This window comes from Heterocephalus glaber, unplaced genomic scaffold, assembly GCF_053883595.1.
Source record: "Heterocephalus glaber isolate CG9 unplaced genomic scaffold, H.glaber_assembly_v1.0 deba00001687, whole genome shotgun sequence".
Taxonomy (NCBI): domain Eukaryota; kingdom Metazoa; phylum Chordata; class Mammalia; order Rodentia; family Bathyergidae; genus Heterocephalus; species Heterocephalus glaber.
Genome location: NW_028258412.1, coordinates 10,737,625 through 10,763,125, shown reverse-complemented (window position 1 = coordinate 10,763,125; position 25,501 = coordinate 10,737,625). Strand labels below are relative to the sequence as shown.

Below are 25,501 nucleotides of genomic sequence, written 5' to 3'. Positions count from 1 at the left end.
CTCTTACCCAATAGCTGAACTTAATTCATCTGTAGTTCCCAAAGCTTCAAACACCTGGTCATCTTTGGGTCTCCTTTCTCCTGTGAAGGTGCTAGAAAACCCTGTGGAAAAACATTTAGCCCCCCTGAAATTAGATTTTCCCCCCAGATATGCTGTTCTTTCTTTTAAAAAACTTTCAATGTCAAATACAACAGTGACAGAGAAAGTGTTGATATCTGAGGTGTACAGCTCATGAACTGCCACTAACTGAGCAGACCTCTGTGATCAGCACCCAGCTCTAGACCAGAACTTGACCAGCACCCCGGAAACCCCATGTACCCCCTTTCAGTCACCACCCCTAAGGGTAACCACTATCCTTATTTCTTCCGATATGCTTAGTTCACACTTAAAAATCACACACTAACCATCCTGCTAAAGAAATAAAACATCTGTCACATCACATCTACATTATTACCATACTTCACACACAGTTGGAGTCCTTACACACCTAGGTGACAGTTGCCGCCTGGCACTATCAGCGTGGGTGCTGCTGTGCTGGCCTGGCATTCACAGGCAGGCCGTGGTGTTCTGCTAAATAAATGATTTCACAGAATACCATTAGACAGGCCTCTCTGTGACTGTGACAGATCACAGATCAGGACTGAAACAAAACAAGGCCCCTGTGTAATCACATCTGAGCACAAAACACTGTCTAAATGACAAAAATGCCAAGGTGCCCCCTTTCCCAGGTAATGTGAGTGACTGCAGCACTTTTAGCTATCAGAGCTTTAGCACCTTTTGTCTCTCCTGCCTTCAAAAACAAATGAAGACACCCATTTATAGAATTATCCCTACTTCCTGACAGTGTCCAATCCACAGCAAAGGCCCACTTCTTGAATCCTCCCCCAGGCCAGTAACATAAGCCCAATCCCCAAGAAAGCCCTCCGAAGCATGCCCTACCAGGGCTCCAACAGTGCCCAGCGGGGCTATCTCCTTCCTTCCAAAAAGCCACCTCTCCGAACTGTGTTTGCCTAGAGGCTGTCCCTAGAGGTCTCTGGCTGGAGGGCACTCACACTACCACCTGACGTTCATTATTCTACCCTTGTTTTCTTTTTCTTTTCTTCTTTTTTTTTTTTTTGGTACCAGGGATCGAACTCGGGACCTTGCGCTTGCGGGGCAGGCAGTGGAACCACTGAGCTAAATCCCTGGCCCCCCTTGTTTTCTTTTTATTGTTGTTTTGGTAACATAAAAAACATAAAATTTACCATTTTGATATTTTTTCAGTATGTAGCTCGGTGCCATTAAGTACACCCCATGCATATGTTTATATTTTTACTATATAAGTCTAAAAAGCAATAGTTAGTAGTGATCTGCATGATTTTAAAACTTTAGAATGTGATACCATACTGAAACCAGGTATGATCACCCATGCCTGTAATCCTAGCTACTAGGATAGGATTTAAGTTCAAGGCCAGCCTGGGTAACTTAGTGTGACTCCATCTAAAAATAAAATTGAAAAGGGCTAGGGACGTAGCTTAGCGGTAGAGTCCTTGCCTATTACACTCAAGGCCCTGGGTTCCATTCCTAGTACCACGAAAAGAAAATGGTATGATGTTGACTACTGATATATTCTCCTGCATCTGTTTTCTGTACAACATATTCTGGTATTTTTTAAGTTATCAATGTAATATGTGCTTGTTGTAAAAAAAAAATAATAATAGAGGGAGGGGATTTAGCTCAGTGGTTTCGCCGCCTGCTCCACAAGTGCAAGGACCCGAGTTCGATTCCCAATACCAAAAAAAAAATGGAAGTGTGTAAACTTTTGTTCATTCTTCTCTCCCACAACTCAGTTTCTACTGGGTAACAGTGCAAGGTGTAAAAGGTATAACTTTTCAGGCATGTTGAATACACATCTATACACCTCCTTTTCCAGGTGGATTTGGGGTATCTGCATTATTGTGAAACTTGTTTTTTGTTGTGTGAGCCCCCTACCACTGAAGCACACTCTCATCCCACATATGGGTGTGTGTGTGGTATTAGGGATTGAACCTAAGACCTTTACACTGAGCTAGATCCTCAGTGCCACCCTCTTTTTCTTATAGTACTGGAGACTGAACCCAGGCCTTTTAACCGAGTTATATCTCCAGCTTCTTCAAAAATTTTATTTAATTTTTTATATTGAAGCAGAATCACACTAAGTCACTAAGTTGGCCAGGATAGGCTTGAACTTGCAAACCTCCTGCCTCAGCCTCCTAGAGTGCTAGGATTATAGGTATGTACCACCACATCTGGCTCCTTTTTAATTTTTTAGAGGCAGTATCTCACTAAGTCTCTAAGTTGTTCAGGCTGGGCTTGAACTTGCAATCCTCCTGCCTCAGCCTCCCAGCATGCTAGGATTATAGATAGCCAGGCTCTGCAATTTGTTTTTATCATTTTAATATATCTGGGACACTTTTCATTTTACATCACATTTTTGTGATATATATTTAGATCTGTCACATATTTTTTATTGGCCATAGAGAAGGTGGAAGAACTTTAAAGCAATGTCTGTCATATGTCTTTTTCTCCCGTGTCCCTACCCTACCTTTGTCTCCTGTTTTGGTGTAAATCTTGGGGATCTTGGGTGTCTTCGAGGAAGGCTGTATCCTAATGAGAAACAAACACGAAGAGCTGGTAAGTGGGTATAACTCACACAGAGGTGCACCTTCATCTGTGGGTCCCAGCTTGAGTTGCTGTTAGCAACTCAGTGGCAGCACTTACCCACTACTCGGATGGCACTCTCTTACTGACATCTTTGCCCTCCATCTCCTCTGGCTGCGAGCCTTTTGTGGACAAGCTCTGTGTCTGCAGTAGCTGATGTAGTGTACGTGCTCAAGGTAGACATTCAATAAACAGTTGCTGAATTGATTGATCACTTCCAATAGCTTCTGCACCATAGTGGATTACAGGCATCATCCTGGAAGTATCCCTGGAATCTATCCACAACCCGAAAGATAACCTCCACCTATTACCTTCATTTTAGTATTGAGGAAACTAGCTAACAGAGTAGGACTCACCTTCCTGTCACCCAGGGAGGAAGAGGCAGAGCTGGGGTTCATGCCCAAGACTATCCTACACCAGCACTCCAAAGGTCACTTCTACTCTCCCAATGCTTCTGCTTTTAACCACCAAATTAAGGCTTCAGGAAGGAAAGAAAACTGGGCCACTTTCATCCTTTAAGGCTTCAAGTATACTCAGAAATGAAGAACTACCAAAACAAGGGTTGAAAATAGGCAGGGTTTTTTTCCTTTTTAAAAATTTTTAATTTTTTGTGATGCTGGGGTTCAATCTCAGGCCCTTGCACATGCTAGGCAAATGCCCTACCACTGAGCTGCACTCTGCCATAATCAAATAGCAATATAACTTAAATATATAGGTCGGATTTAAAATGTGACTTGCCATCGCTTCTCGGCCTTTTGGCCAAGATCAAGTGTAAAATGTGATTTTCCAAGGTCATTCAAAGGTTAAATCACTGGACCTATCAGCTACATTAACCATTATTAATTCGTGGTACTCTACAGGTCCTGAGATCTAGGAATCTGAAGGTGCAAGTTTCAAAGTAAAGCCATGTTTGCTTTGAGGAAAGCCATGTTTAGATCATATTTGTGTCTCGATGTATTTGAGAACAAGCTACTCAGGTCAAATTCTGAATGATGATCCTCCTGGCATACGTGGGGTCAGGTATGCCCTGCCCTGACTGATGACAGCTTGTTTTTGTTAGGCCTTGTGCAAAGAAATCCTGGTCTCTGGCTTCCAAGTTGCCCACGGTGACGTCAGGACAGAGGGAACGTCGCCAGGATGACATGTCCAGGCGACAACACCACGTGACTCATGGCGGGGTTCGAGTTACTCTCCCAGCCACTCACCTGTCCTCGTCTTCCACGTTCTGAGAGTCGCGGCTCTGGAAACGGGAACAAAGCAGCCTGTAGGTGCCAAAGCACCCACGGAGGCCAAGGCGGCCTCCCACAACCCACACAGCCATTAGCAAGCGGCGTCTCGTCCCGGAATGACTTCTCCAGGCTACCGTCCGAGCCCTGAGTGACTCCACCCATACCCAGCCGCGCCACCTCTGAATCGCCATTTTCCATTGGTCCGTGGCTCTCGCACCAGGGCGGGACACTCCGAGGGACTTGTTTTCCATTGGCTCACGGGAGGAGTGGGGCGGGAAGATCCTTGCCTGCTAGGCTAAAGTACCTATTGACCAATGCTCAAGCCAATTGGTAAAGGTATTGAGCTCGCGCGCTCTGATTGGCTAGACGGAAAAAAGAGGCCACCTTCTACGGTTTGGGGCTTGGGGATGGAGGAATTTAAGAGTGGCTCTGGCTCTGGTGTGGAAAGGCTGTGGCGGCCGCAGGTGAGAGGCTGGGCTCGCGCGACCGGGTGGAGCGAGGTCTGAGACCCAGGACGACCCCAAGCCGGGCTCCCAGCTTCTCTGACCCAGTTTCCCGCCCGGGAAACCACTTTCTAGGATTCTGTCTTGCTCGCTTAATCCTCGTTTAAGCGTGCAGAATGGGGCGTAACAGGTGTTTTCTGCAGCCTTGTTTATAATTGTGATACATAGGAAGCAGGCTCATTGTCCAGGAAAGAATTCTTTCTGATCCTTGTAAATCTCTCTGTCTCTCTTCTCCCCCTCTCCCTCTCCCTGTGTCTCTGTTCCTCCCTCTCTTTTTCTCTTTCTCTTCCTGTCTCTCTGCGTTGCTGGGGATCAAAAATAGAGCCTTGCTCATGCTAAGCAAGCGCTCCATCACCGAGCTACACCCCCAGCTCTCATGTAAATTTTAACCTTCAATAGTAGTAGTAATAAGAGTTGAAGCCAAGAACAGAGCTAGTAGTAACTATCCAGTAATGGAGTGATTAGTGTGCCTGGCACTGCTAAAGGTTCCTCTTGCATTCATTTGACCTTCCTAACAGGCCATTGAAGTTGATTGCATTAGTGTCCCTACGTAATGTGTGGGGAAACCTAGGTTCGTAGCTATGATGACATCACTGGAGAGTGAAAGAGCTACGATCTGAACCCAGATCTTTCTTGTTTGCCCAAATAACTGGCACAGTGTACTGCTTTCTGGTACATAGCAAGTGTTGAATGGTAGCTGCCATTTGTTACTGTTGTTTTTGAGATGGAGTTTCACTATGTAGTCTGGGGTGGTCTTGAACACATTCTTTCTGCCTCAGCCTCCCAAGAGCTGGGGTCACATGTGTGCCCACCACACGTGGCTTTTTTTGTTATAATGACAAGCTTGAAATAGGCTTCCTCCAATATCTCTTCCTTCTGGTGCTGACATCTAGGGACCTTTGTTCTTTTCTCCCTTTTAGGATTCCCCAGAGCCATGTTGTCAGGAGTCCTGGTAGTGTCTGCTCCAGGGAAAGTCATCCTCCATGGAGAACATGCTGTGGTCCATGGCAAGGTAAAAAGCCCTTAGAGCCTTGAAGAATTAGGTCCCACTTCTCCCTGGTACCAGTCTTGCAAGAAGATAAAAAGGAAGCCTGGAGGCTGAGGCATAGCCTGGGAGCAGATCAGAGAGGATTCCTCTTTCTCCCCAGCCAGGCAAGGAAATGACAGATCTCATGCCCACTGAAGAACTTCTCTGGCTTCACTCAGTAAGGTGGCAAAAAGATGACACATAAAGCTGTACAAGTGGAATGAAATTACCTAGGGAATGAGCTTTGGTGACGAGAAAAAGAGTTTTGAGAATTGAGCTTTGGGGCACTCCAGTGTTTAGAAATTGGAAAAATGATCCTGCAAAAAGGGTTGGAAACACATGTTATCTCATTTAATTCTTACAACTTCCCCAGAGGTACATTCTTTTTTTTTTTTTTTTTTTCCGTACCAGGGCTTGAACTCAGGTCCTTGCGCTTGCGCAACGGTAGCGAAACCACTGAGCTAAGTCCCTGGCCCAAGAGGTACATTCTTGTATTCTATTTTGCAGATGTGGAAGCTGAAGCTTAGGAAACAATTGGTCAACTTGACCAGGCTCCCTGTACCTTGGTAGAGCTGAGAGTAAACCCAAAGCTCATGCTTTTTTTACTCCTTCACTTCAACTGCTGTTATTTATGTCTTTAACTTATATTTTAAATTTATATTTCTCTTTGAAAATGTAGTGATTTGGGGGAAGCAATTCTTTGGTGTTGAGAAGCTCTGAAGCTTTCCTTGGGAGAAGGCAGATATAAGTAGATATGACTCCTAATTGAATAGTAGTGGCTGTGCCCAGGCTTGGTGGGATTGCATGCTGAGGTTGATTAGCAATGTCTGCTAAGATCGGGGGTAGGGGTGGTGGGTGTGGTACTGTTTGTCCTCACTTCTCATCACATTGAATTGGCCCCCCATTCTCAGCTTACTGCTTTCCCCCTTTATTCTATAGGTAGCACTGGCAGTGGCCTTAAATTTGAGAACATTCCTCAGGCTTGAACCCCACAGCAATGGGAAAGTGACCCTGAACTTACCAAACATTTGTACCAAGCAGACGTGGGATGTGACCAGCCTTCAGCTGCTGGACACAAGCTTTCTGGGTAAGTGCCAGGAGAAAAAAACTACATGTGGTTAGAGAGTGAGTCCTGAAGACAGGGAGAAAGAGCAGCTGAATAGTTATTCCAGGCTGTCCCCAAGGGACCCGGAAGTCAGCCTCGCCAGGGGTATTTTCTGTCATGACCCCATAAAATTAGCTTCATTCATTGAGTATGTTTAATTTAGAAGTATAAAACTATGTATAAGATTCCTGTGGGGGCCAGGGATTTAGCTCGGTGGTTCCGGCACCTGCCTCAAAAGTGCAGGGTCCTGAGTTTGATCCCTGGTACAAAAAAAAAAAAAGCACAGTTTGGGCTGGGGATTTAGCTCAGTGGTTCTGCCGCCTGCCTCAAAAGTGCAAGGTCCCGAGTTCGATCCCCAGTACCAAAAAAAAGGGAGGAAATCAAGATTTCTGTGGGCTGTTTCAGACAGACCATTGAGTCTTACTGTTAAGAGAAAAAACACAAGATATAAAACAGCGTATACGTATTTTTATATATAGCTCAGTGTGTAAAAGTGCAGAAGAAGGTCTAGGGGGATAGATCTCAGAGCGACAGTGGTGATCAGTTCCTCTGGGAAAATGCTGGCGCTGGGGAATGGACAGAGAGCCTACCTTCCATATGTTGCTTTTAACAAAGAGAATGAATACATTGGTGTCTTGTGTAACTAAAAATTATTAAAAATAGGACTGGGGCTGTAACTTAGTGTCGAGTGCATGCTTAGCATGTGTAAAGCCTTGGGTTCCATTCCCAGTACAATAATAATAGTTCTTCAAAGTAACTTAGCTCTATTTCTGAAAAATACAGTCAGTACTGGGACATGACCAAAAAATCACTGGTTACTGCTTCTCCCCTCTCCAATATGACCTTAAGCGTTTTGGTATTAATCCTTCTGGATTGTTTTCTGTAACTGGATGGTTAGATTGATTGAGATAGGGAGATATCTTGGTTTGTTTTTTTTTAACCAAAATTGGGACCGGCCACATCAACCCTTCAGAGATGAGTAGGTATTTTGCCTGCAGTGCATCAGGACTTTCTTTCTGTGCCAGTGAGTCGGAGCCTCTGTGCTGTATCAGTGGTGTGGGAAGGCAGAGGCCACTGGTAAGCAGACTGGTTGTCTCCCTCAGCCCGGGAGCTAGAGGTGGTCTCTGATGTCAGTCTGTTGTCTCCTCTTGGGACTGACATCTCGATGTTGGCAACAGTGTCTCTCAGCAAGAATCCTGTAGAGGTTTCTTCCAAACTCCACCCGAACCCGGGACACCTGCTTCCTGCTTTCTGTGAGGAGCCGCAGGCACTCCCATTGGAGATGGAGAAACAGTTGAAAATCTCAGAGTGGGGATGTAGTTCAGTGGTAGAGTGCTGGGTTCAATCCTAGAACCACAAAAAACCAAAACAAAACAAATATCTTTCAACTTGTCACACATGCCTGGGAATCCCCTGGGGAGGTTGCTGTTGTTTTACTGCTACAGATGGATTCCTGGCCCTCACTTTTGCTGTGGAGAGCTGACAGGGCTGGCAGGGGCTGGATGTGTGAGCTTGAGCGTGAGTTATCTAAGTTATACCAGGGACACCCTATATTCAAGAGTCTTTAGAGCATGTTTTGGAAAGTGGCCAGCCAGAGCACCTGGGAACTGCTGTCTGTGGTGTTCCTTGAGAACCAGCTGCTGCTTTTATAGGTCACTAGCATGAGCCTGTCTCAGACCCCTGACAGGCACGTTGCTTCACCCGCTGGGCCCCAGTGAGCAGGCTTGTGTTGCCTATCTGAGTGTTGCTTGCCAGATCCAGCAGGACTGGAGGTGGGAGCCAGGGGTGAGACACCAAGCGCAATACGTGGGGAAGGGCTTGTTCATCTACTTCACATAGGAGACAAAAGGAATTCGAGCCTTTTGAGACCCGTTGTCTCCTAGGTTTCAAGGATCTGCCACCCTTCTTTCAGTGTCTTTCGTTCCCTCCCAAGAGTGAGCCATCATTGGCATCTTTACATGCCAGGTACTGCAGGAAGTGCAGTCACATGTTAGCGTCCTTATAGTTCTCCAGCCTTCCCTGGAAGTAGGTGATGTTACTCACCCCATTTATGGATGTGAAAATCAGGGCTGAGTGGTCCAGGGGCTTGGGCCACACAGCCTGAGAGTGACACAGAAAGGATTCTGGCCCCTAAGGCCTATTCCATATCTGTCACAGAGCTCTGAGGTGTCACTGGCCTGGCTGGACTGAACGTGTCATGAATGCATCCAGCTCCTATTTGCTGAAGGCTGAATGGGTGCCCTGCAGTTTCTCAGTACAGGTGTACCCAGCTCCATCTCATGTGTCTGTAGAACCTGACCTGAGACTCGGGGCGGCTCCTAAAGGTGAGCTGGTCAGACTTGCTCAGCCTCCTTGGCATCACAGAGGAGAGAGGTCCAGGCCCCAACATGTCACTGGGAAAAACCTGCTACGTCTCGCCTTTCCCTCCTGTCCAAGCAGCACTTCACATACACCGTTTTTACTGCAGTTTCCACTCTTTTTTTTTTTTTGGTACCAGGGATGGAACTCGGGTCCTTGCGCTTGCAAGGCAAGCGACGGAACCACTGAGCTAAATCCCCGGCCCTGCAGTTTCCATTCTTGCTAATTATCTTTTGAGAGAGGGAACCACCTGGGGAATAACTTAGTGCTGCCTTTGATTTTGGATTTGTACAATGGATGCTGAAAGCCCAGCCTCTGGTTGAGCTACCACACACTCTGTGTGCACATGTGTGTGTGTGCATGCATGTGTGTGTATGTGTTTAAACTACTGTTAGTGAAGTGCTCACGGTGTGCCAGGAGTTGTGCTAAGAATTCTACATACCTTACTTAACTTTGTCTTCGTGGTGACCCTGTGAAGAAGTACTATGTTATCCCATTTTACCAAGAAGGGAAACTGAGGTTCAGAGAGAGCAAGTTACGTGCTCAGGGCCACCCAGCCAGTGAATGGCACAATTAGGACCCAGACCCAAGTCCGCCTACTCCCAATGGATAGATTTGCCTGTAGCCCTTGGACCATAAATTCACATCCTCCCACATTGTGACCCCAGTGGTACCTTGGTTTCTTTGCATTCTGTTATTTATAAAAGCACCCGAGGCCCTCTCACCCACCTGTGTTGGCTTGTGTTGTAACAGACCAAGGTGACATCCCAGCGCCCACCGCAGAGCAAGTGGAGAAGCTGAAGGAAGTGGCAGGCGTCCCCCAGAACCGAGCCGTCCCCGAGCACCTGGCTGTGCTGGCCTTCCTGTACTTGTACCTGGCCATCTGCAGGAAGCAGAGGTGCGTGGTCTGCAAAGGGGCTCTGCTTTGGTTCCCCAGAGAGGTGGGGAGAGCTGGAGAATGCGTGTGTCTCTTCCTAAGTGTAGGGACACGGCCATTGTCCATTGGCTGTCCTCACCCTGCCAGACTTGCGACAGACAGCACTTGGTCATGGCCCCAGCGCCCTGAGGCCTCTACCCAGGGGCATAAGGCCGTTGAGCTCCTTAGCAAGGGGCGAGCTGGAATGGTAATCCCTTGGCTCTGACACCCACACTGACATGCCCAGCCCTACTTCCTCCTCTGTTCTCTTCCTTTCAATAGAGCCAAAGCCATTTCCACTGCTGGGCCCACGGTGTGGCCTCTCCCGGGGCTTGGCTGCAGAGGCACCTTCCCGCCATATCCTGCTGCTCCACGGAAGCGGTTGTTCCTTCCTCCCTTTACAACAAGATCTGAGGAAGCCAGCAGCAGAGGGTGACAGCACCCTCAAGACAGTGTCTCTGGGTGCGAGAGGAGGTCGTACTGGTTCACCCTCACTAGCTGGCTCCTTTTAGACGCCTGTCTTCTTTCAGCCTCAGTGTCCTTGTGACAGCACCTACCTCATGGGGCTGTGATGAGGCTAATTTATCTCAAGTGTTTGGCACAGAGGCTGGCACCTAGCTATTACTATTATTGATAATTTCCTCAGAAAACAAAAAGAAAAAGGGGGACTAGAGGGCCGGGGATTTAGCTCAGTGGTTTCGCCACCTGCTGCGCAAGCGCAAGGACCCGAGTTCAGTCCCCAGTACCAAAAAAAAAAAGAAAGGGGGGGGACTAGAAATATATAGAAGAGGTGCCCAGCACTAACTAGCATGCAGTGAATGTGTAGTTTTGGTTTTTGTTGTTCTTTTTTGGTTTTGTTTGTTTGTTTTGATACCAGGGATTGACTCAGGACCTTCGCACAGAGTTATATCCCCAGACCTTTTTTCATTTTTTTATTTTGAGACAGAGTTTCACTGAATTACCCAGGCTGGACTCGAACTTGAGATCCTCCCAAGTGCTCAGATGATCGGTGCCACCACACCTGCTTGTGTAGTGTTATTTTCTATGCAGAATCCAAAGGTCAGCGCTTCGTGTGAGTGGCAGACACAGGCTTGGTGGCCAGGCACTGTGCTTCGGACACACGCATGCATGGCCCACACTTGCTGTCTGGCTCACGGGTTACCTGGGAGGGGCGTGTTCTGTCAGTGGGAGTGTGCTCCAGAATCTCCATGTCTTGGTAGGGTGGCTACATGTCCTTTGAAAAGGCACGTTCCGAGATGTTGGGGTGTTTTTGTTTTTGTTTTTGTTTTCAGTACTAAGGACTGAACCCAAGGCCTTTGCACTGGTCTACATCCCCTGCCCTTTTTTGTTTTGAAACAGGGTTTTGGTAAGTTGCCCAGGCTGGGCTCGACCTTGTGTGATCCTCCTGCCTCAGCCGTCCAGAGTGCTGGGATTACAGGCATGCATTACCACACTCAGCCAGTGCTACAGTTTTTCTATTTGGAAAATGGGAAAGGCACTTCATGGAAAGTACCAATCCTGAAGTTTGACAGATCTTGCTTGGGGAAGCACATGTCAGGCCTGGGGTGCTCACACCGGGGGATACCATGATGCGAATGGCACCCTATGGGCACACCATCAGACACACTGCCATGAGCTAGCAGAGAGGAAGATGGCAGGCAGGAGCCTTGAGGGCAGATAGGAATGGCACTTGTAGTATCTGGGAAAGTATCACAGAGCAAGCGACATTGAAGATCTTAGAGGAGGTTAGGAACTTAGTGGAAAAAAAGGGATCCAAGGGGGTCACTGGCTATCTCTAAGAGCACGCCATGAAGGAGACTGGGGTGGACACTTTTGGGAAGACTTTGGATATCCTAGTGGTTTAAATGAATCTAGTACCTGTTTTCTGGTTCTCATTCATCATGAGCTCCTGCCATCCCATGGGGTTGGCTTGGGGGCAGGGGGTCAGGAAATCTCCAGGTCAGTCCGGGCCAATGTCCAGTCCTGGTCCCCAGCCCTGACTTCAACACTGTCCCCTATGCCCTTTGAGAGAGTCACGCTTTCCACCCTGGTGTGTTTCAGGGCCCTGCCGAGCCTGGACATTACCGTGTGGTCTGAGCTGCCCCCTGGGGCGGGCTTGGGCTCCAGTGCCGCCTACTCTGTGTGCTTGGCAGCCACCCTCTTGACCATGTGTGAGGACATCTCTAATCCACTGAAGGACGGGGACAGCGTCAGCAGGTGATCACAGCTCTTGCCCTGGTCAGTGCCTTCCTGCATGTCAGGGCCCAAGCCAGAGTCCCCCAGTGGGACCTCACCAACCCCCTGTGAGGAGAGATCTGCCCAGTGGCCATTTTCCAGGTGAGGAAAACGAGGCCTAGAGAGGCCAAATGGCTGGCCCAGGGCTGCACTACTAGTGATGGGAGAGCAGGATTTGAACCTGGACGGTCTGAACCCAGAGACTGAGCTCTTCATTCTATGGTGTGTCCCTCACTCCCATCTTTGTTCTTTGGGGTTCAGGTGCCTGTGGTGTGGTAGAAAGAACTTGAGTCTGGATGTAGCTGGCAGTGGGCTAGACAAACCCTTGCACCTCTGCACCGGCTTGCTTGGGATCTGGGCCTACTCACTGCACCCCTCAGAGCATCCCTGTTCTCCTCTGAATACTAGTGAGAATGCCTGAAGGCTTATTGTGAGGCCAGAGCAGATACTTACAGGAAAAAAGGTACAGTGTGCTGAAAAATCAACATAAGGAGATGCGTCTGTTGGGCCCTCACCTTTGTCCCTGTGGAGGGAGTGTCACAGTCCTCACTGGTGGCTGACCATTTCTGTCACCTGTGGATTCTCTAAGAGACCCCTCCCAACGTGAGTGGCCCTGCAGTTTATCCAGGGCCTGTGGCATCGTGAGAAGGCCCAGAAGCCCCAGAAGCCCCAGAAGCCCCCAGCAGCCCCCAGCAGCTTTGCTGTGAGCATCTCCGAGGGCCCTGTGTTGTGCGGGAGTGACCCACCCCACCAGGGAGTTTGTGGTACCAGCCTTGTTGAGCCCAGCTGTGCTGTCCCAGGTGGCTGCTGGCCTCCTCTGTCTCCCAGCTTAGCCAGCAGCAGAGAAGGCTGCTCAGATGGCCCTGAGTGCCAGGATGGATGTAGCTATGTCACCACCTCACAGGCCCTCAGCAGGGCACAAAGGGACAAGACACCATGACCAGCACTCTGGTCTGGCTAAAGAGCTCTGTTCGCCTGAGTTTGGTTTGAACTAAGTTATTTCTTCTCAGCCATGAAAAGTCCATGGTTCTGTTTTGTGGTCTCAGCCTGAGTCCCAGGGCCACTTCAGTTCTCACAGGTCAGGTCTGTGGGCTCCCCAGAGTAGCTCTGGGTGGCTCCGTGTGTACAAGAGACTGCTTGGAAGATGCAGCAGAAGCCACTGTTGGTCAGGGAGGAGTTGGGAAGCGATGAGAGATTGCCCTGGTTAGTGCCAGGCTGCTGTCGTCAGGGATTGCGGAGGCTTTGCTTGTTTACTTGGTGGCATGACCTTGGCCAGCCCTTGCTCTCTGGAGCTCCCTTTCCTCATCGGGAAGTCAGGGCCTGACCCATGACTCCTTGGGGGGCTGATCTCTGGCCATAACCCAGATCAGTGAAGGCCTGCTGGCTCTGAGTTCCCTGAATAGACCCCTAAAAGAGGGCCAAGAACCTGGCTCTGCTTTTCAAAAGGCAGAGGGTAGCACGGGCATATGGTCTTTCCCATGCTGCTTCTGGCCAGTTCTCCCGCCCTCCCAGAATACCCAGTTGCTCTGCAGGACCTGTGGGGGGAGCAGGCCCCTGCCCTCCCTTCACCCCTGGTATTTCTGAGCCCGAAGGAACCCAAGCCTGGGGTCCTCTGGAGGCTTGAGTCCAAGCCCCTGAACAAGGAACTGCAAACAGGGTAGGAAAGAGCCTCGCCCTGGTGAGGGGTCGGGCCTGAGCCTGGGCCTGGTTGGTGACCTGCAGGCCTTTCTCCTCCATCACTCACCTCTTCCCTGGCACTCTGCTGCCTTTTACTTCCCGGACAGGACCAGCTGGGTCCAGTCCCAGGCACCGCACCAGCTGGTGCCTTGGCTTCAGCACTGTCCCTGTTATCGTTCCTGGCTGGCTCCCCTCCCCTCAACCCCAGCCCTCCTCCCCCTTGGGGCACAGGGTTGCTCCACTCAGCTACCCGAACTCACCTGAGCACCGCTGTGGAGTTCAATGCCTCAGATATTGATTGTTCACCGGTTTCCACTCTCACCTTTAGACTCCAGGCTCAGGGAAGTTGGGGACCATGTCTGTTCCTCCTTCTGTGAGCTTAGTCACGGGCACATATGGTAGTAGTTGCTCAGTAGGAGGGAGGGAGGGAGTGAATCTTGTAGGTACTGTGAAATTTAATGGTTCAGACCTGTGTGGTTCTGATGTGCCCATGAGCACCACTGTAGCTTGGAGAGGCTGTTTTACCCACCTGAGCCTCAGTTTCCCCTTCTGTGTGAAGGGTTTTTATAACCACACATTCCCTGTGGGGTTATGGTGACAATGACAGAGCAGGTCCATTTGAGAAAGTATTCAGCGCAAAGCTCTGAACAACATTAACCGGGTTTGACTTGTCACCCTCAGCTGCTGAGCGAGTTGCAGGGCCGTGAAATCCTCCTTGGCAGATGAAGAAGGGACTCAGAGTGGGTAACTGACTTGCCCAAGGCTGCACAGCAAATGAGTGGTTGCTCTGTAGAAAGCCCTCCGTGCTTCAGAGAGACTTGGAGATGGCTACTGTGAGCCTGGCCCCTCTGGAGTGAGAGTCCATAATGATCGTGCAGCAGACCTGCCGCCAGGACCTTGGGAAGCGCCCCTCCCCTCAGTTCGTTCTTCCCAAAGGTGGGCTTGGCTCGGGAGCTGGCACCCGCAGAGGAGTCCTGTCCTGTCACGTTTCCCAGCTGCTGCACGTGGACAACTTGTAGGGTGCGTCGCCAGCCTCGGCCACACACCCAGCCTCTGAGGGAGGTGGAGTCAGCCACTCCCCTGCTGAGGAGAGCCAAGCTCAGAGAGGCTAAGTGACAGGCCCGGGGGCACTCAGCTAGGAAGAGACGAAAAAGCCCAGGTTTTTTCTACTGCACCAGGCGGGTTTTGGAGGGAAGAGAAAGGAAGCTTGGCTAGGTCTGAGCTGAGAGGCTCAGCGCCTCTTTGCTCTTCCTCTGAGCTCTTGCACCCAGCCTTTTGCCTCTGTTCTCCACCACACTCAGCCTGCAACCTTTGCCCGAAGTGAGCCCATTGCCCCATTACCACCACCATGGTAAAGATGTGTTTCTGTCTCCAGGTGGCCCAAGGAGGATTTGGAGTTAATTAACCAGTGGGCCTTCCGTGGGGAGAGGGTAATCCACGGGAATCCCTCTGGCGTGGACAATGCCATCAGCACCTGGGGTAGGTGCGCCATGGCCTCTCGGTCTGTGTCTGTGTTATTAAGAGTCTTACTGCGTTGGTAGATGCTCTGGCTCTGTTGGCTTGAGATGAATGGCATCATTGGATTCTGAGGAAAAGGGCATTTTCCTGTTTGGGGAACAGTAAGGGGACTCTCAGCTCTACCTTGGACCCCCCGAATTAGTCTCTGGGGGATGAGCCTCAGTGAGGCCCCCGGGGAGGTCTCCATGCTCAAGCTGCCAAGCCACTGCTGTGCACTTTGCGAGCCACGCTCAGGGCCCCTCTGGTGAAGATACTTGACCTCACACATGAGGCCTGGTGCTGGGAAATTGGGTAGCCTAGAAGGAGGGGAACACCCAAGAGTCCCAGGCCTGGTAAGAGCCTCCTGGCTCAAAGCCCCTAACAGCCGAAGCTATGACTGGGGGTCTCGCTTGGCCTGTTCCCCAATGGCCCATACTCTAAGCCCAACCCACGGTGCAGCCCCTCTCCCCAGGGGCCAATGCAGAGCTCTCCCTATCTGACCAGCTCCTTGTTCTCTCTAGGAGGAGCCCTCCGATACCAGCAGGGGAAGATTTCATCCTTAAACAGGTAACTCTGGGGCAGAGCAGTCACATCCACAGGTCTAGGGAGGGCACTGCTGAGCAAGGTGTCCCTGGGCTTCCTGCCCTGCCGTGGGCCTGAGTGTGCTGGCTTTGAGGACCCAGCATACCGAACACCTGGCAGTTGCTGTTTCTCCTCCACACCAGCTCTTAAGTTGCCAGGAGATTAGAGGGGAGTCACATGTGGCCGTCTCTACACCTTCTAGAAAGTGCCTGTCCCCAGACGCTGGCCTCTCACTCGTCTGTGCGCTCATTTGTCTGTTCAGTTGTGCTGCCTTCCTGTGTTCCTCCCGGCACATCCTGGGCACTAGGAATATACAGGTGATCCTCGGACAGTTTCCGGTGCCCTCGCCCAGCTGCGATGGAGGCAGGTGGACACACAGAAGCTGCTGCAGGACAGCATAATGGTTGCCTTGATGGAGACTCACAAGGCCAAGGCAGGGCCAAGCCTACTTGTGGGCTCTTAGGGCAGAGGGGTGGTTGGCAAAGCTCAGCCTGGATTGTGTGTTTCTGCAGCCCGTCCTCTGGAGCAGAGGACAGACACGCATATTAAACGTCGGCGTCCTCTGTCCTGTTTGCACCCGTGGTGGAAATGTCAGATGCAGGGACTTAAATCCGTGCCATGCAGGAGCTGGGCTACACTGGGCAGCAGGCAGTGGTTGTCCCAGGGCACCTCCTTGCCTCAGTGGGCCTCTCTGTGCTGTCTCTTGCCTCTTTCCCCGGGGGCATCTTTTGTGGATGGCTGCTGGTCCTGACCATTAGCAGCACAACGCTGACTGTCCCAGTGCCAGCCCTGGCCCTGTCTGCTCCTGCGGGAGCTTCCTGTCCTGGCCCTGCTGGCTTCCAGGAGCCTTCCCTGATTCAGGCCAGACTTCTCAGCTTCAGCACTGCTAATGACATTTGGGGCCAGGTCATTCTTCGTGGCAGGGCTGTCCTGTGCGTTAGAGGGTGTTCAGCACTGTCCCTGGCCTCTGCTCATGGAAGCCAGTAGACCTCTCAGCCGTGACAGGCAAAAATGCCGCCCCACCCTGCTCGGTATCTCTGGAAGGCAAAGTCCTTTTAGCACCAACTTCTGCTCTGCATAGGGAGGGAAGCAGGGCCACTTAGGAGCATGGAATTGCTTCTTCTGCCTGCCTGTGTGAGGGGTTGTGGCGGAGGGGCCTCGGGCCTTGGTGTCAGCATTGCCAGCTGGCCTGCATCCACGTGGAGAAGAGTGGGGGTGAGGGGAGCCTCAAAGGTGAAGAAGGAAGGCAGCCGGAGGGTCCCAAAGCTGCCCTGGGGGACAGCGAGGGCATAGACGTGGGAGGTCCTGGAGGGAGGTGGAGGCAGTGCCATCCATCTGGTGACCCGGGAGCCAGTGGTAGCCTCAGCACTAGAGAGGAAGCCAGCTTCGAGCGCGCAGTCTATTGGGGGAGCAGGAGCTGAGCGGCGAAGAGGAGCTGCTGCTTGTCCCTGCTGCAGCAGGCAGAGGCTCTGTCATCCCCAAGCGTGGTTCGAGCTCTGTCCCTGCTGCTTGCCACCAGGTGCCCTGGCTGAGTCACTTCTGCCAAGGCCTCCATCATCTCATTTATAGATCAGAAACAGCACCCTGAAGTGCCTCGTTTGCTGACTAAATGATTCAGCTGCTTCAGGATATTATCAAGTGCCTACTCTGTGCTGGGCGCTGGCGCCTCAGCAGGGGGGAAGAGAAGGTTCTGCCTGCACAGGACTCATACTTGTTAGGGACACAGGCAACCTTTGGGAGCTTGTCAGGCAGTCGCAGTACCTTCAGGAAGCAAAGCAGAGTGAGGAACTCAAGAGTAAAGGGGGAATGTGATTAGAGGGAGTATTAGAGCAGAGACCTGATGAAATAAAAATGAGTCATGTGGCTATGGGAGGAGTGGCAGGGGAGGGAAAAAAGCAAGTGCAAAGGTCCTGGGGCAGGAAAAGTAGGTGTATAGTGCAGCAGTGAGGAGGCCAGGATGACTTTGTGGTGTGCATGGGGGGAGGGAGGAGCTGAGGTGAGGTCAGAGGTGGCCAGGCTCCGATCATGTAAGTGCTTCCAGGGCACAGCCCTGAGTGGGGGTCACTGGATATCTCTGGAGCCCTGGGTTTTGTGGGGCCAGCGGCAGGTGCATTCACAGAGGACTTGTCTGAGAAAGATGAAGATACACCACACCAGCCCCTCCCCCCACCCCCGGGGGTGGGAACGGAGCAAAGCGACCTTTGGTGCAGGCTGCAGGGCACCAGTGAGCAGATGGCGGGTCCTCCGAGGAGCCGGAAGGCCGGCTCCACATTAATCCCACGGATGGCTTAGAGAGGGACCCTTTCCCCCCAAAGCACGCATAGCGCTTCTCCATGAAAAAACACATTGTTTGTGAAGTGGATCAAGACGCGGCCTCCCAGAACGCTGCCCTTTTGAGCAACAGCTTGTCTTTAAAGGGAAGAGAAAAGCCAAATAGAATGTTCATCTTCTGTAGAGTAAAAAAAGGAAAAAGCCAGCCTCCAAGGCTGAGAATCGATATTAATTTCATGGGCTTATGGGCGGTAAGATAAAGCGGGTCTCTGGCAGCTTTTTCCAGCCCTGTTGGATTTTACAATCTTGAACTGTGAAGAAAGCGCGAATAAAGGTGTCAAGGGACCTGGGCCTGCAGCTGTCTCGGGCCAGAGCGCATCCAAATTCTCCGCCCTCTGGCCCAGGCTGTAGCACTCTGAAAAGAAGGTTAGATGACAGAAAAGGGAGGGGGGTGGGTCCCGGGTCAGCTCAGCACGTGGACAGGGGATTGTGGCTTTAGGAATGGACAGCTCCGACTCCCTGCCTCCACATCTGGGTTTATGCTCTTGCCACTGGCCACCATTGAGGAGGGGCAGCGATGGACTGAGTGACCTGGAGCCACGCTCTACTGTCTTGCTGCCCCTAGCTTGCTCCAGCATTGACTGTCTGGTTAGGGACGCTCATCCAGTAAAGTCTACACAAATATTCTGAAATCTGGAACCTCTCAATTCAGAAACACGACTGGGCCCGAGCACTTTGGGGAAGGGACCCTTAGCCAGCATGGCACAGGCTGGTTGGGCTTCTCCTAGGCCCTGTGCCACCCAGCCCATGTCCAGCTGCCCCGGCACCCTTGCCCTGGCTCTACCACTTTGTGCTGCTGGTTGGACAGATGTGCTGTGCCCACCTCCCTCAGGCTGCGCACTCTCCACTCCCCTGCTGGAGATCCGTGTGCTTCCTGCCCTTCCTCCATTCTCATGGGAAGCCTTCAAGGACCTCCCTCTCCCCTGTCTACTCCTGTCCTCAGGCCAAGCTGGGCTCCCTCATGCCAGGCACACAGTAGGTACCCCACTGATGTTGCATCAGTGAGTGCTCGAGTGAGTGAGGAGCCAAGGGACCATGTCCGTCTGCCCAGCCACTGAGGTGGACAGAAACTGCGGCCATTGATGCGATCTGTGTGTTCCCCAGTCTGATGTCCTCTCCCTGGGCCTGCACTTCCTCCTGTGTATCAGGGTGGGTGGAGTCCTGGATTGCTCCCCTGATCTGGCTCCTCATCCTACTTTCTCTGCCTCCTGCAGCCCCCCAGCTCTCCAGATCCTGCTAACCAACACCAAGGTCCCACGAAGCACCAAGGCCCTTGTGGCTGGCGTCAGGAACAGGCTGATCAAGGTGCTTCTTGTTTCCTTCCCGGGCGGGTTTCAGGCGGGGCAGGACAGAGTCATGTTTGGATTTCCAAGCTCCCCCTCTGGCTCATGGGCTATGGATGGGTCCTATGGTGGCATGGTAGGGACAGGGAGACTTGAGGAGGCAGTTTTGGCAGAAAAGAAACTACTGTCTATCCCCGTACCCTGGCTAGAAGGCAGGATGGGATTCGTGGAACAACAGTGGTCTGGCTCATTTGTCACACTGGCTTGGTAGCCTGGTGTCAGGAACAGCTGCAGGGCAAAGGCCAGGCTGGAAGGAGAAGCTCCCTGAAGATGGGTCTGGCTGGTGGGGACTCTTCCCTCCCTACCCTCTGCTGCAGGGCTGCTGTCCAGGGTCCACCTGCCCCTGCCCTAGGCTCAGCCTACCTTCCTTTCCCTGCAGTTTCCAGAGATCGTGAGCCCTGTCCTGACCTCAATAGACGCCATATCCCGAGAATGTGAGCGAGTGCTGGGGGAGATGGCAGCTGCCCCGGCCCTGGAGCAGTACCTCATCCTGGAGGTAAGGGTGCACCTGCAGACACCAGGCTGCCCAAGTGAGCTCCCCCCAGAAAACACAGCAGCCAGCCGTCAGAGTCCTGGGGCCCGGGCCAGCGTCAGTGTACACACATGCGAGCAGGCTTCTCTTATTTCAAAGCTGTCCTGAGCCATTCACAAGTGCTCAGGGCAGTGCTGCCACATGGCGCTGTAGGTTAGGGTTTGGGGAGCACACAGGGCAGAAGACCTGGGATCCTGTTGCTACGGGGCTCTCTGGTCCAGGAGTGATCCTGACCTGGCCTGCCTCACACTGCTACTGCTGTGTATGTTCACTTACATGCTTTGGGTCAGACTGGCTTGAGAAAGGTTTTTGTCATAACCCCACCCGACACCATTTTCGTAATTTTCCTGTAAGGCTTTGGATCTGAGCAGGTCATGTAAGCCCAGCTCTCCCTGCTTGCTGGGCGGCCTCACTGAATGTCTTAAGCCCCTTCCGAGTCCCCTGAGAGACACACAGCACAGTACCTGGTGTGCCACCAGCTCAGGGAACCAGGAGGCCCCTTCTCAGACCCGGTCCATCTGGTCCTGTAAATGTGAGTGGTATTAGAAAGCCATCTGGCCTTGCTTCAAGAATGGCGTGGCCGTGCAGCAGCAGTGAATGGAGGTGCAGGCAGGATTCCCCCCAAAAGGGGCCTTGTGGTCTTCATCTCATCACGGTCCCTGCCGCTGTGCCTGGTCTTGGCTGCTGCAGTTGCTGCCTGTGTACCTTCTCATCCCATAGGCCCTTGAGTCTGCAGCCCCCATCATGCAGGAGGGCTGCTGGTAAACCAAGCCTCTTTCTTACCTGTGACTTCTCAGTGGCTCCCCACAGCAACCTGCCTGTGACACGGGCCTATCGTTCCCACTTCACAGATAGAAAAACTGAGGCCCAAAGGGAATTCCTTCCCCCTAGCTTATCCAGCTAGTGAGTGACTGAGACAGATGTCAAACTGACCAACTTGCTTATTCCTTTATTCAACAGATTTTTCCTCTCTGTGGGAATTGAACCTGGGGAGTGCTAAGCTATATTCCTGGCTCCTTTTAAAATTTTTTGTTTTTACAGGGCTGGGGATTTAGCTCAGTGGTTCCACTGCCTGCCTCGCAAGCACAAGGTCCTGAGTTCAATAACTGGTACCAAAAAAAAAATTTTTTTTTAATTTTTAAATGGAGTCTAAGTTACCCAGGCTGGCCTCAAACTTGTGACCCTCCTGCTTCTTCCTCCTGAGTAGCTGGGATTATAGGCATGCTTCCCTACACCTGGCTTATTCACACGTCTTTGATGAGCACCTACTATGTGCTGGGCGCAGGGCCTGCGTGTAATCCCTGCACTTTGGCCCTCATTCCCCAACCGGCTGCCTCCATTCCTCAGCCTTTGCCTCCTTGGCTCTTGATTCCTTCCACAGAGAAAGGAGGAAACATGTCCCCCTGAGTAGGAAATTAATAATGATAGAGTACTGCCTAAAATATACCCTGTTGAGCCCCCGGAGAACGCTGTGGAACAGCACGTTGATTATACATTGTGTATATTTTTGGCGATGGCAGCCGTTGAAATGTGCAGCTCAGCTCCTGGACAGCTTTGCAGTCAAACCAGTGAGCTGTTCCCCCATGTCGCAGCCTGTCATTTGATCCTTGACAGATTTTGGATCAGAATGTGACAGGTGTCTGGAACCTGCCTCAGCAGCGTGACACCTGGTGCTCAGGCGCAGAGCGAGGCCCCCAGAAGTCTTCTCTCACATGCGGCACCCAGGGCTGCCACTCGGCCATCAAGCCTGTCTGCTCGTTTGTCGGAAGTGTAGGGGACAGGAGGAGGTCAGGGGGAGGGCTGGGGGGAGGGCCGGCCAGCCCTGGCCAGCCGATGGCTGTGGGCCCACAGAGGTGGCTCGGTGATTGGCACTCACGCACAGATGTTCTGCTGCCCTGGAGTGGAGCCCCGTGCTGTCGAGCCGCACACTAAGCCCCGCGTGTTCCTGAGGAAGTGGGTGGCAGCAGGGACGCGAGGGGTGCTGTCGAAGGCAGGTAGGCAGGAGCTCCGTGTCAGGCAGAACGTTTTTCCACACCGGCTTACTGCCTTGCTAGCTCTGTGACCTTAAGCAGGGCGCTTTCTTCCCAGCCTCAGTTTCCCCCTTTGTAGAATAGGGTCCGTGGTGACATACCTATAAAAGTCCTCATAGCAGGTGATGTTTCCAGAGCATTTACCTTGTAATAGAGCTCTTATAAAGATTCACCTCATTTCATCCTCATAGTAATAAGGCAGACAGGCGTTCTTGTGGCCCCATTTCCAGCTCCAGCTCAGAGCAAAAGGACCAAGCCTAAGGACATAGGACCAAGAAGGGTCAGAGCTGAGGCCCAAACCCAGCCCACCTGCCTCCAGAGCACTTGTCTGTAACCCTGCCTGGCAGGGCCTGGGTGGGTGCTCGTGCTTGGTACTGTGTCTAGGGCAGCACCCAGCATGCTGTGTGCATTTGGTAAATGAAATGTAAACAGCGGATGCCGGGTAGTGGTAGCTGTTGGTTTTATTATTCCATCCACATGCATTTTGTTTGATTCTTGGAGAGCAGGAATTTTATTATGCATAGTTAAAGAAACCTAGACAAATATTTAGCTCTTTCCCCTACTCATGACCTTGCTAGAAATATAACCCAGTTCCTATTCTGAACATCCGTCCCTGAGGCAGCTGTAGGGTGCCATATTATTTGACACTTTTTTTTTGCAAATGGCAGAAATCTATTTCAACCAGGCTTCTGCAGAAAAGGAATGTATTGGCTCCCAACTGAGAAGAGGAGGAATAGCTTCAGGCATAGCTTGATCCAGTGGTTGATGTGGTTGCGAATCCATCTTTCATGTAATCTGTGACCGTGTGGCAGGGCAGGTAGTTTGGGCAGCCTGTGTCTGAAGTTTCAGCAGCTGCCGAGGAAAAAGGCAGAGAAAACCCCAGGAGACCCCCAGCTGCGCCAGCTTGGGTTTCATGCCCAAGCTTGATCAGTCACAAGGGCCAGAGGCTTCTCGGTCAGGGCCACCATGGTGGGAGGATGAACTCTGCCATCCAAGCCCCATGGGAAGTCCTGCAGGGGGGAGGGGTCCTTTTACTAGTGGCGAGGGATGTGTGCTGGGCGACGGAGCATTAGCCACCCCACATCCGCAGCCCCTGCAGGCTGGGTAGGGAAGACAGTGGCCTGGGCAGGCCAGGAGGGAACATGTGGCCCCTTCTCCCCCAGGAGCTCATTGACATGAACCAGTACCTCCTGAATGCCCTCGGCGTGGGCCACACCTCTCTGGACCAGCTCTGCCAGGTGGCCGGAGCCCATGGACTGCACAGCAAGCTCACTGGAGCAGGTGGCGGTGGCTGTGGCATCACACTCCTGAGGCCAGGTACTGGGACAGGCCAGGTCGCCAATGGACTCTTAGGAATGGTCCAAAGAGGATTCCCTGGGGAGGGAGCAGAGGCCTGAGAACCAGTCTCAGCTCTGCGGTGTGGCCTTGGACAAGCTAATCGACCTGTCTGGGCCTTTGTTTCCTCTCTGGTGGAACGAGGATGATAGTATCTACTTATAAGGCCATTGCCCAGATTCACTGTGCTCATCAGTATCCCCCACACCCTGCACACTCGCTCATGGTGTGGCCAGGATGGGTTGATCTTGCTACACAGTGAAGGGGTTTCTTTCTTGGTGGCCTTTGGAGAAAAAGAGGACTGAGCATAGGAACACTGCTGGTGTTTGTCACCCAGCACCACATCTGCCCCTCGAGATAGGTCCTCAGGAGGCGTCTGCTAGGTGCCAAATGTTCCTCTTGGGTCTCCTCTCCCTCTTCTTCTCGCCGTTTCCATCTTCTTCACTTGACACTGAGCCCCCGGGGGGCTTCAAGATGTCCTCTTGCCCTCAGCAGAGACTCCCCAGCCTCAGGAGGTGGCCATGTCCCCAGGTGCTGGCATTGGTTCTGCACAGGGCCAATGATGCCAGTGAGAGTCGGCACCGTGCCGCCCGTCTCAGCCTGCTGGCGACCATGGGGCTCAGGACCATTGTCCCTGTTCCCTCAGGAGGAGACAGGCTTAGAGAGGGGTCACTTGCCTGAGCTGCGTGGCCATTACGTGGCAGGGCCAGGTCCACGTGATGCAAGAGCCTGTGTGTTTAACTGGCACCCAACCGCTAGGCAGGCGCAGGGCCCTTCATGGCCAGTGCGTGGGGGCTGCCGGCAGCCTCTGAGCCGCAGGCCTGTTGGCACAGGTGTGGTCGCAGCCAGGACAGCCTGCATCCTGGGCCTTTTCTCTGAGTGGCATGAACGTCCCCTAAGCTGGGACACTCAGGGCTATCGTGGTGACCTGCCTTTCCCCAGATCTGGAGCGGGCCGAAGTGGAGGCTGCAAAGCAGGCGCTGACTGGCTGCGGTTTCAACTGCTGGGAGACCAGCGTTGGGGCCCCTGGCGTTTCCATCCACTTGGCCACCTCCCTGCACGGTCCCATCTCCCAGGCCCTGGGTGTCCTCTGAGATGAGTGCACGGTGCTGCAGCCCCACCGAGAAGCTCCTCTCCAGATTCCTCTTTGCTGAGTTCGCCTGTGTGGACCAGCACCACCAGCTCCTGACATTGACGCTTCAGAAGCCTCCAGCCCCTCCTTACTGTCCTTCCTCCTGGCCGTGCCCCCTTGAGTCCCAGTGGCAGGGCCCCAGAGCCCTTGGTGGCTTTCGCTGCCAGAGCGGCACATCTCTGTTTCCGGAGCTGGCCAGGTGGTGAAGCCATGGGGTCCCCTGAGACTCCAGATCTGAGATGGGAGCGGCTTCTGCGGCCCCAGAGCTGTCAGGGGTCCATCTGCCTGCACCCCAGTCTCCCCAGCCTGGGTGCAGGGATATGGGTCGGGACCCAGCACGATGTGCCTTCTCTCCCTCTGCTGCCCCACTTCCACGAGCCTGAGGGCCCAGGCCCCTCTGCCTCCTCCAGGAAACCTTCCTGGCCCAGCGGGCTGGCCCTTGTCCCTTGTCACAGCACCAGTGTGTTGGCATCATCCAGCACTTTGTGCAGCCTGCTGTCCTGGCTAGCTGCCCCCCCTCCCCGGGGAGGGTCTAGGATAGTGGCCTGTGCCTTCTGTCCTCAGGTCAAGGAGGACAGAGTGAAGGCAGCGTCGATGCAAGCTGTCTCCCACTTGTGCTAAAGCAGTTTGCAAAAATGACAGCAAACGGGAATAAAAAGAACTTGCAAAAACAAAGCTTCACATGTGTCCAGAAAGCTGAGGGTTGGGGGAATCAGGCCCCCCGCACCGTTCTCTGCACCTTCTCCAGGTGGAATTCTTAAGGAATGAAAGGAAATGAGGGCTGTGGGTCACTTTTGTGTGTGTCTTGGGAATGGATGGGTTTGCTCAATGGCCCTTGCTGACAGGCACAGAGGCTCCTCTGCCAGGCCATGGCTCCCGGTCCCCAGCACACCACCAGGCTGCTGTCCCAGATGGGGACAGGTAAGCAAGCTCCCAGCTCCTACATCATAAGCACCCACCAAGGCACGGGGCTTTGTGAGCCATGGGTCC

General features: G+C 52.4%; 2 protein-coding genes across 14 annotated transcripts in view; one reads left to right on the top strand and one right to left on the bottom strand.

The window, feature by feature from the left end:
• The window catches only part of Mmab (metabolism of cobalamin associated B), a 49,661-nt gene extending 45,580 nt beyond the window's left edge, over window positions 1-4,081 (bottom strand). For 7 of the 9 annotated variants that reach the window (XM_004843613.4, XM_021257306.2, XM_013071710.3 and 4 more), the window contains exons 1-3: window positions 3,885-4,081; window positions 2,564-2,625; window positions 8-101 (exon numbers count right to left, since the gene is read on the bottom strand). In XM_004843613.4, the coding sequence (XP_004843670.1) occupies window positions 8-101; window positions 2,564-2,625; window positions 3,885-4,000 (272 nt within the window). In that variant the 5' untranslated portion in view covers window positions 4,001-4,081. Of the gene's footprint in view, window positions 1-7; window positions 102-2,563; window positions 2,626-2,739; window positions 2,955-3,884 lie in introns of all 9 variants that reach the window. The other 2 variants (XM_087198062.1, XM_021257304.2) reach the window with 2 other exon arrangements.
• A 106-nt stretch (window positions 4,082-4,187) lies between these two features.
• Window positions 4,188-25,186, top strand: Mvk (mevalonate kinase). Of its 5 annotated transcripts, none has more exons than XM_004843609.3 (11): window positions 4,188-4,372; window positions 5,332-5,423; window positions 6,378-6,525; window positions 9,655-9,799; window positions 11,879-12,034; window positions 15,105-15,208; window positions 15,748-15,793; window positions 19,354-19,444; window positions 19,862-19,978; window positions 23,208-23,361; window positions 24,322-25,186. In XM_004843609.3, exons 2-11 carry the CDS (start codon window positions 5,346-5,348, stop codon window positions 24,471-24,473), a joined length of 1,191 nt encoding a protein of 396 aa, XP_004843666.2. In that variant the 5' UTR covers window positions 4,188-4,372; window positions 5,332-5,345; the 3' UTR covers window positions 24,474-25,186. The 5 variants fall into 5 exon arrangements, with proteins under 5 accessions (XP_004843666.2, XP_021112960.1, XP_087054187.1 ...); XM_021257301.2 differs by having other exon boundaries at window positions 24,293-24,473; XM_087198061.1 differs by lacking the exons at window positions 23,208-23,361; window positions 24,322-25,186 and adding exons at window positions 21,056-21,123; window positions 21,629-21,784.
• Window positions 25,187-25,501: the final 315 nt, after the last annotated feature.

Coding starts and splice junctions, on each gene's coding strand:
- Mvk (XM_004843609.3), top strand. CDS start 5,346: ATGTTGTCAGGAGTCCTGGTAGTGTCTGCTCCAGGGAAAGTCATCCTC. Junction 9,800..11,878: donor GCCATCTGCAGGAAGCAGAG/GTGCGTGGTCTG, acceptor GGTGTGTTTCAG/GGCCCTGCCGAGCCTGGACA. Junction 12,035..15,104: donor GACGGGGACAGCGTCAGCAG/GTGATCACAGCT, acceptor TTCTGTCTCCAG/GTGGCCCAAGGAGGATTTGG.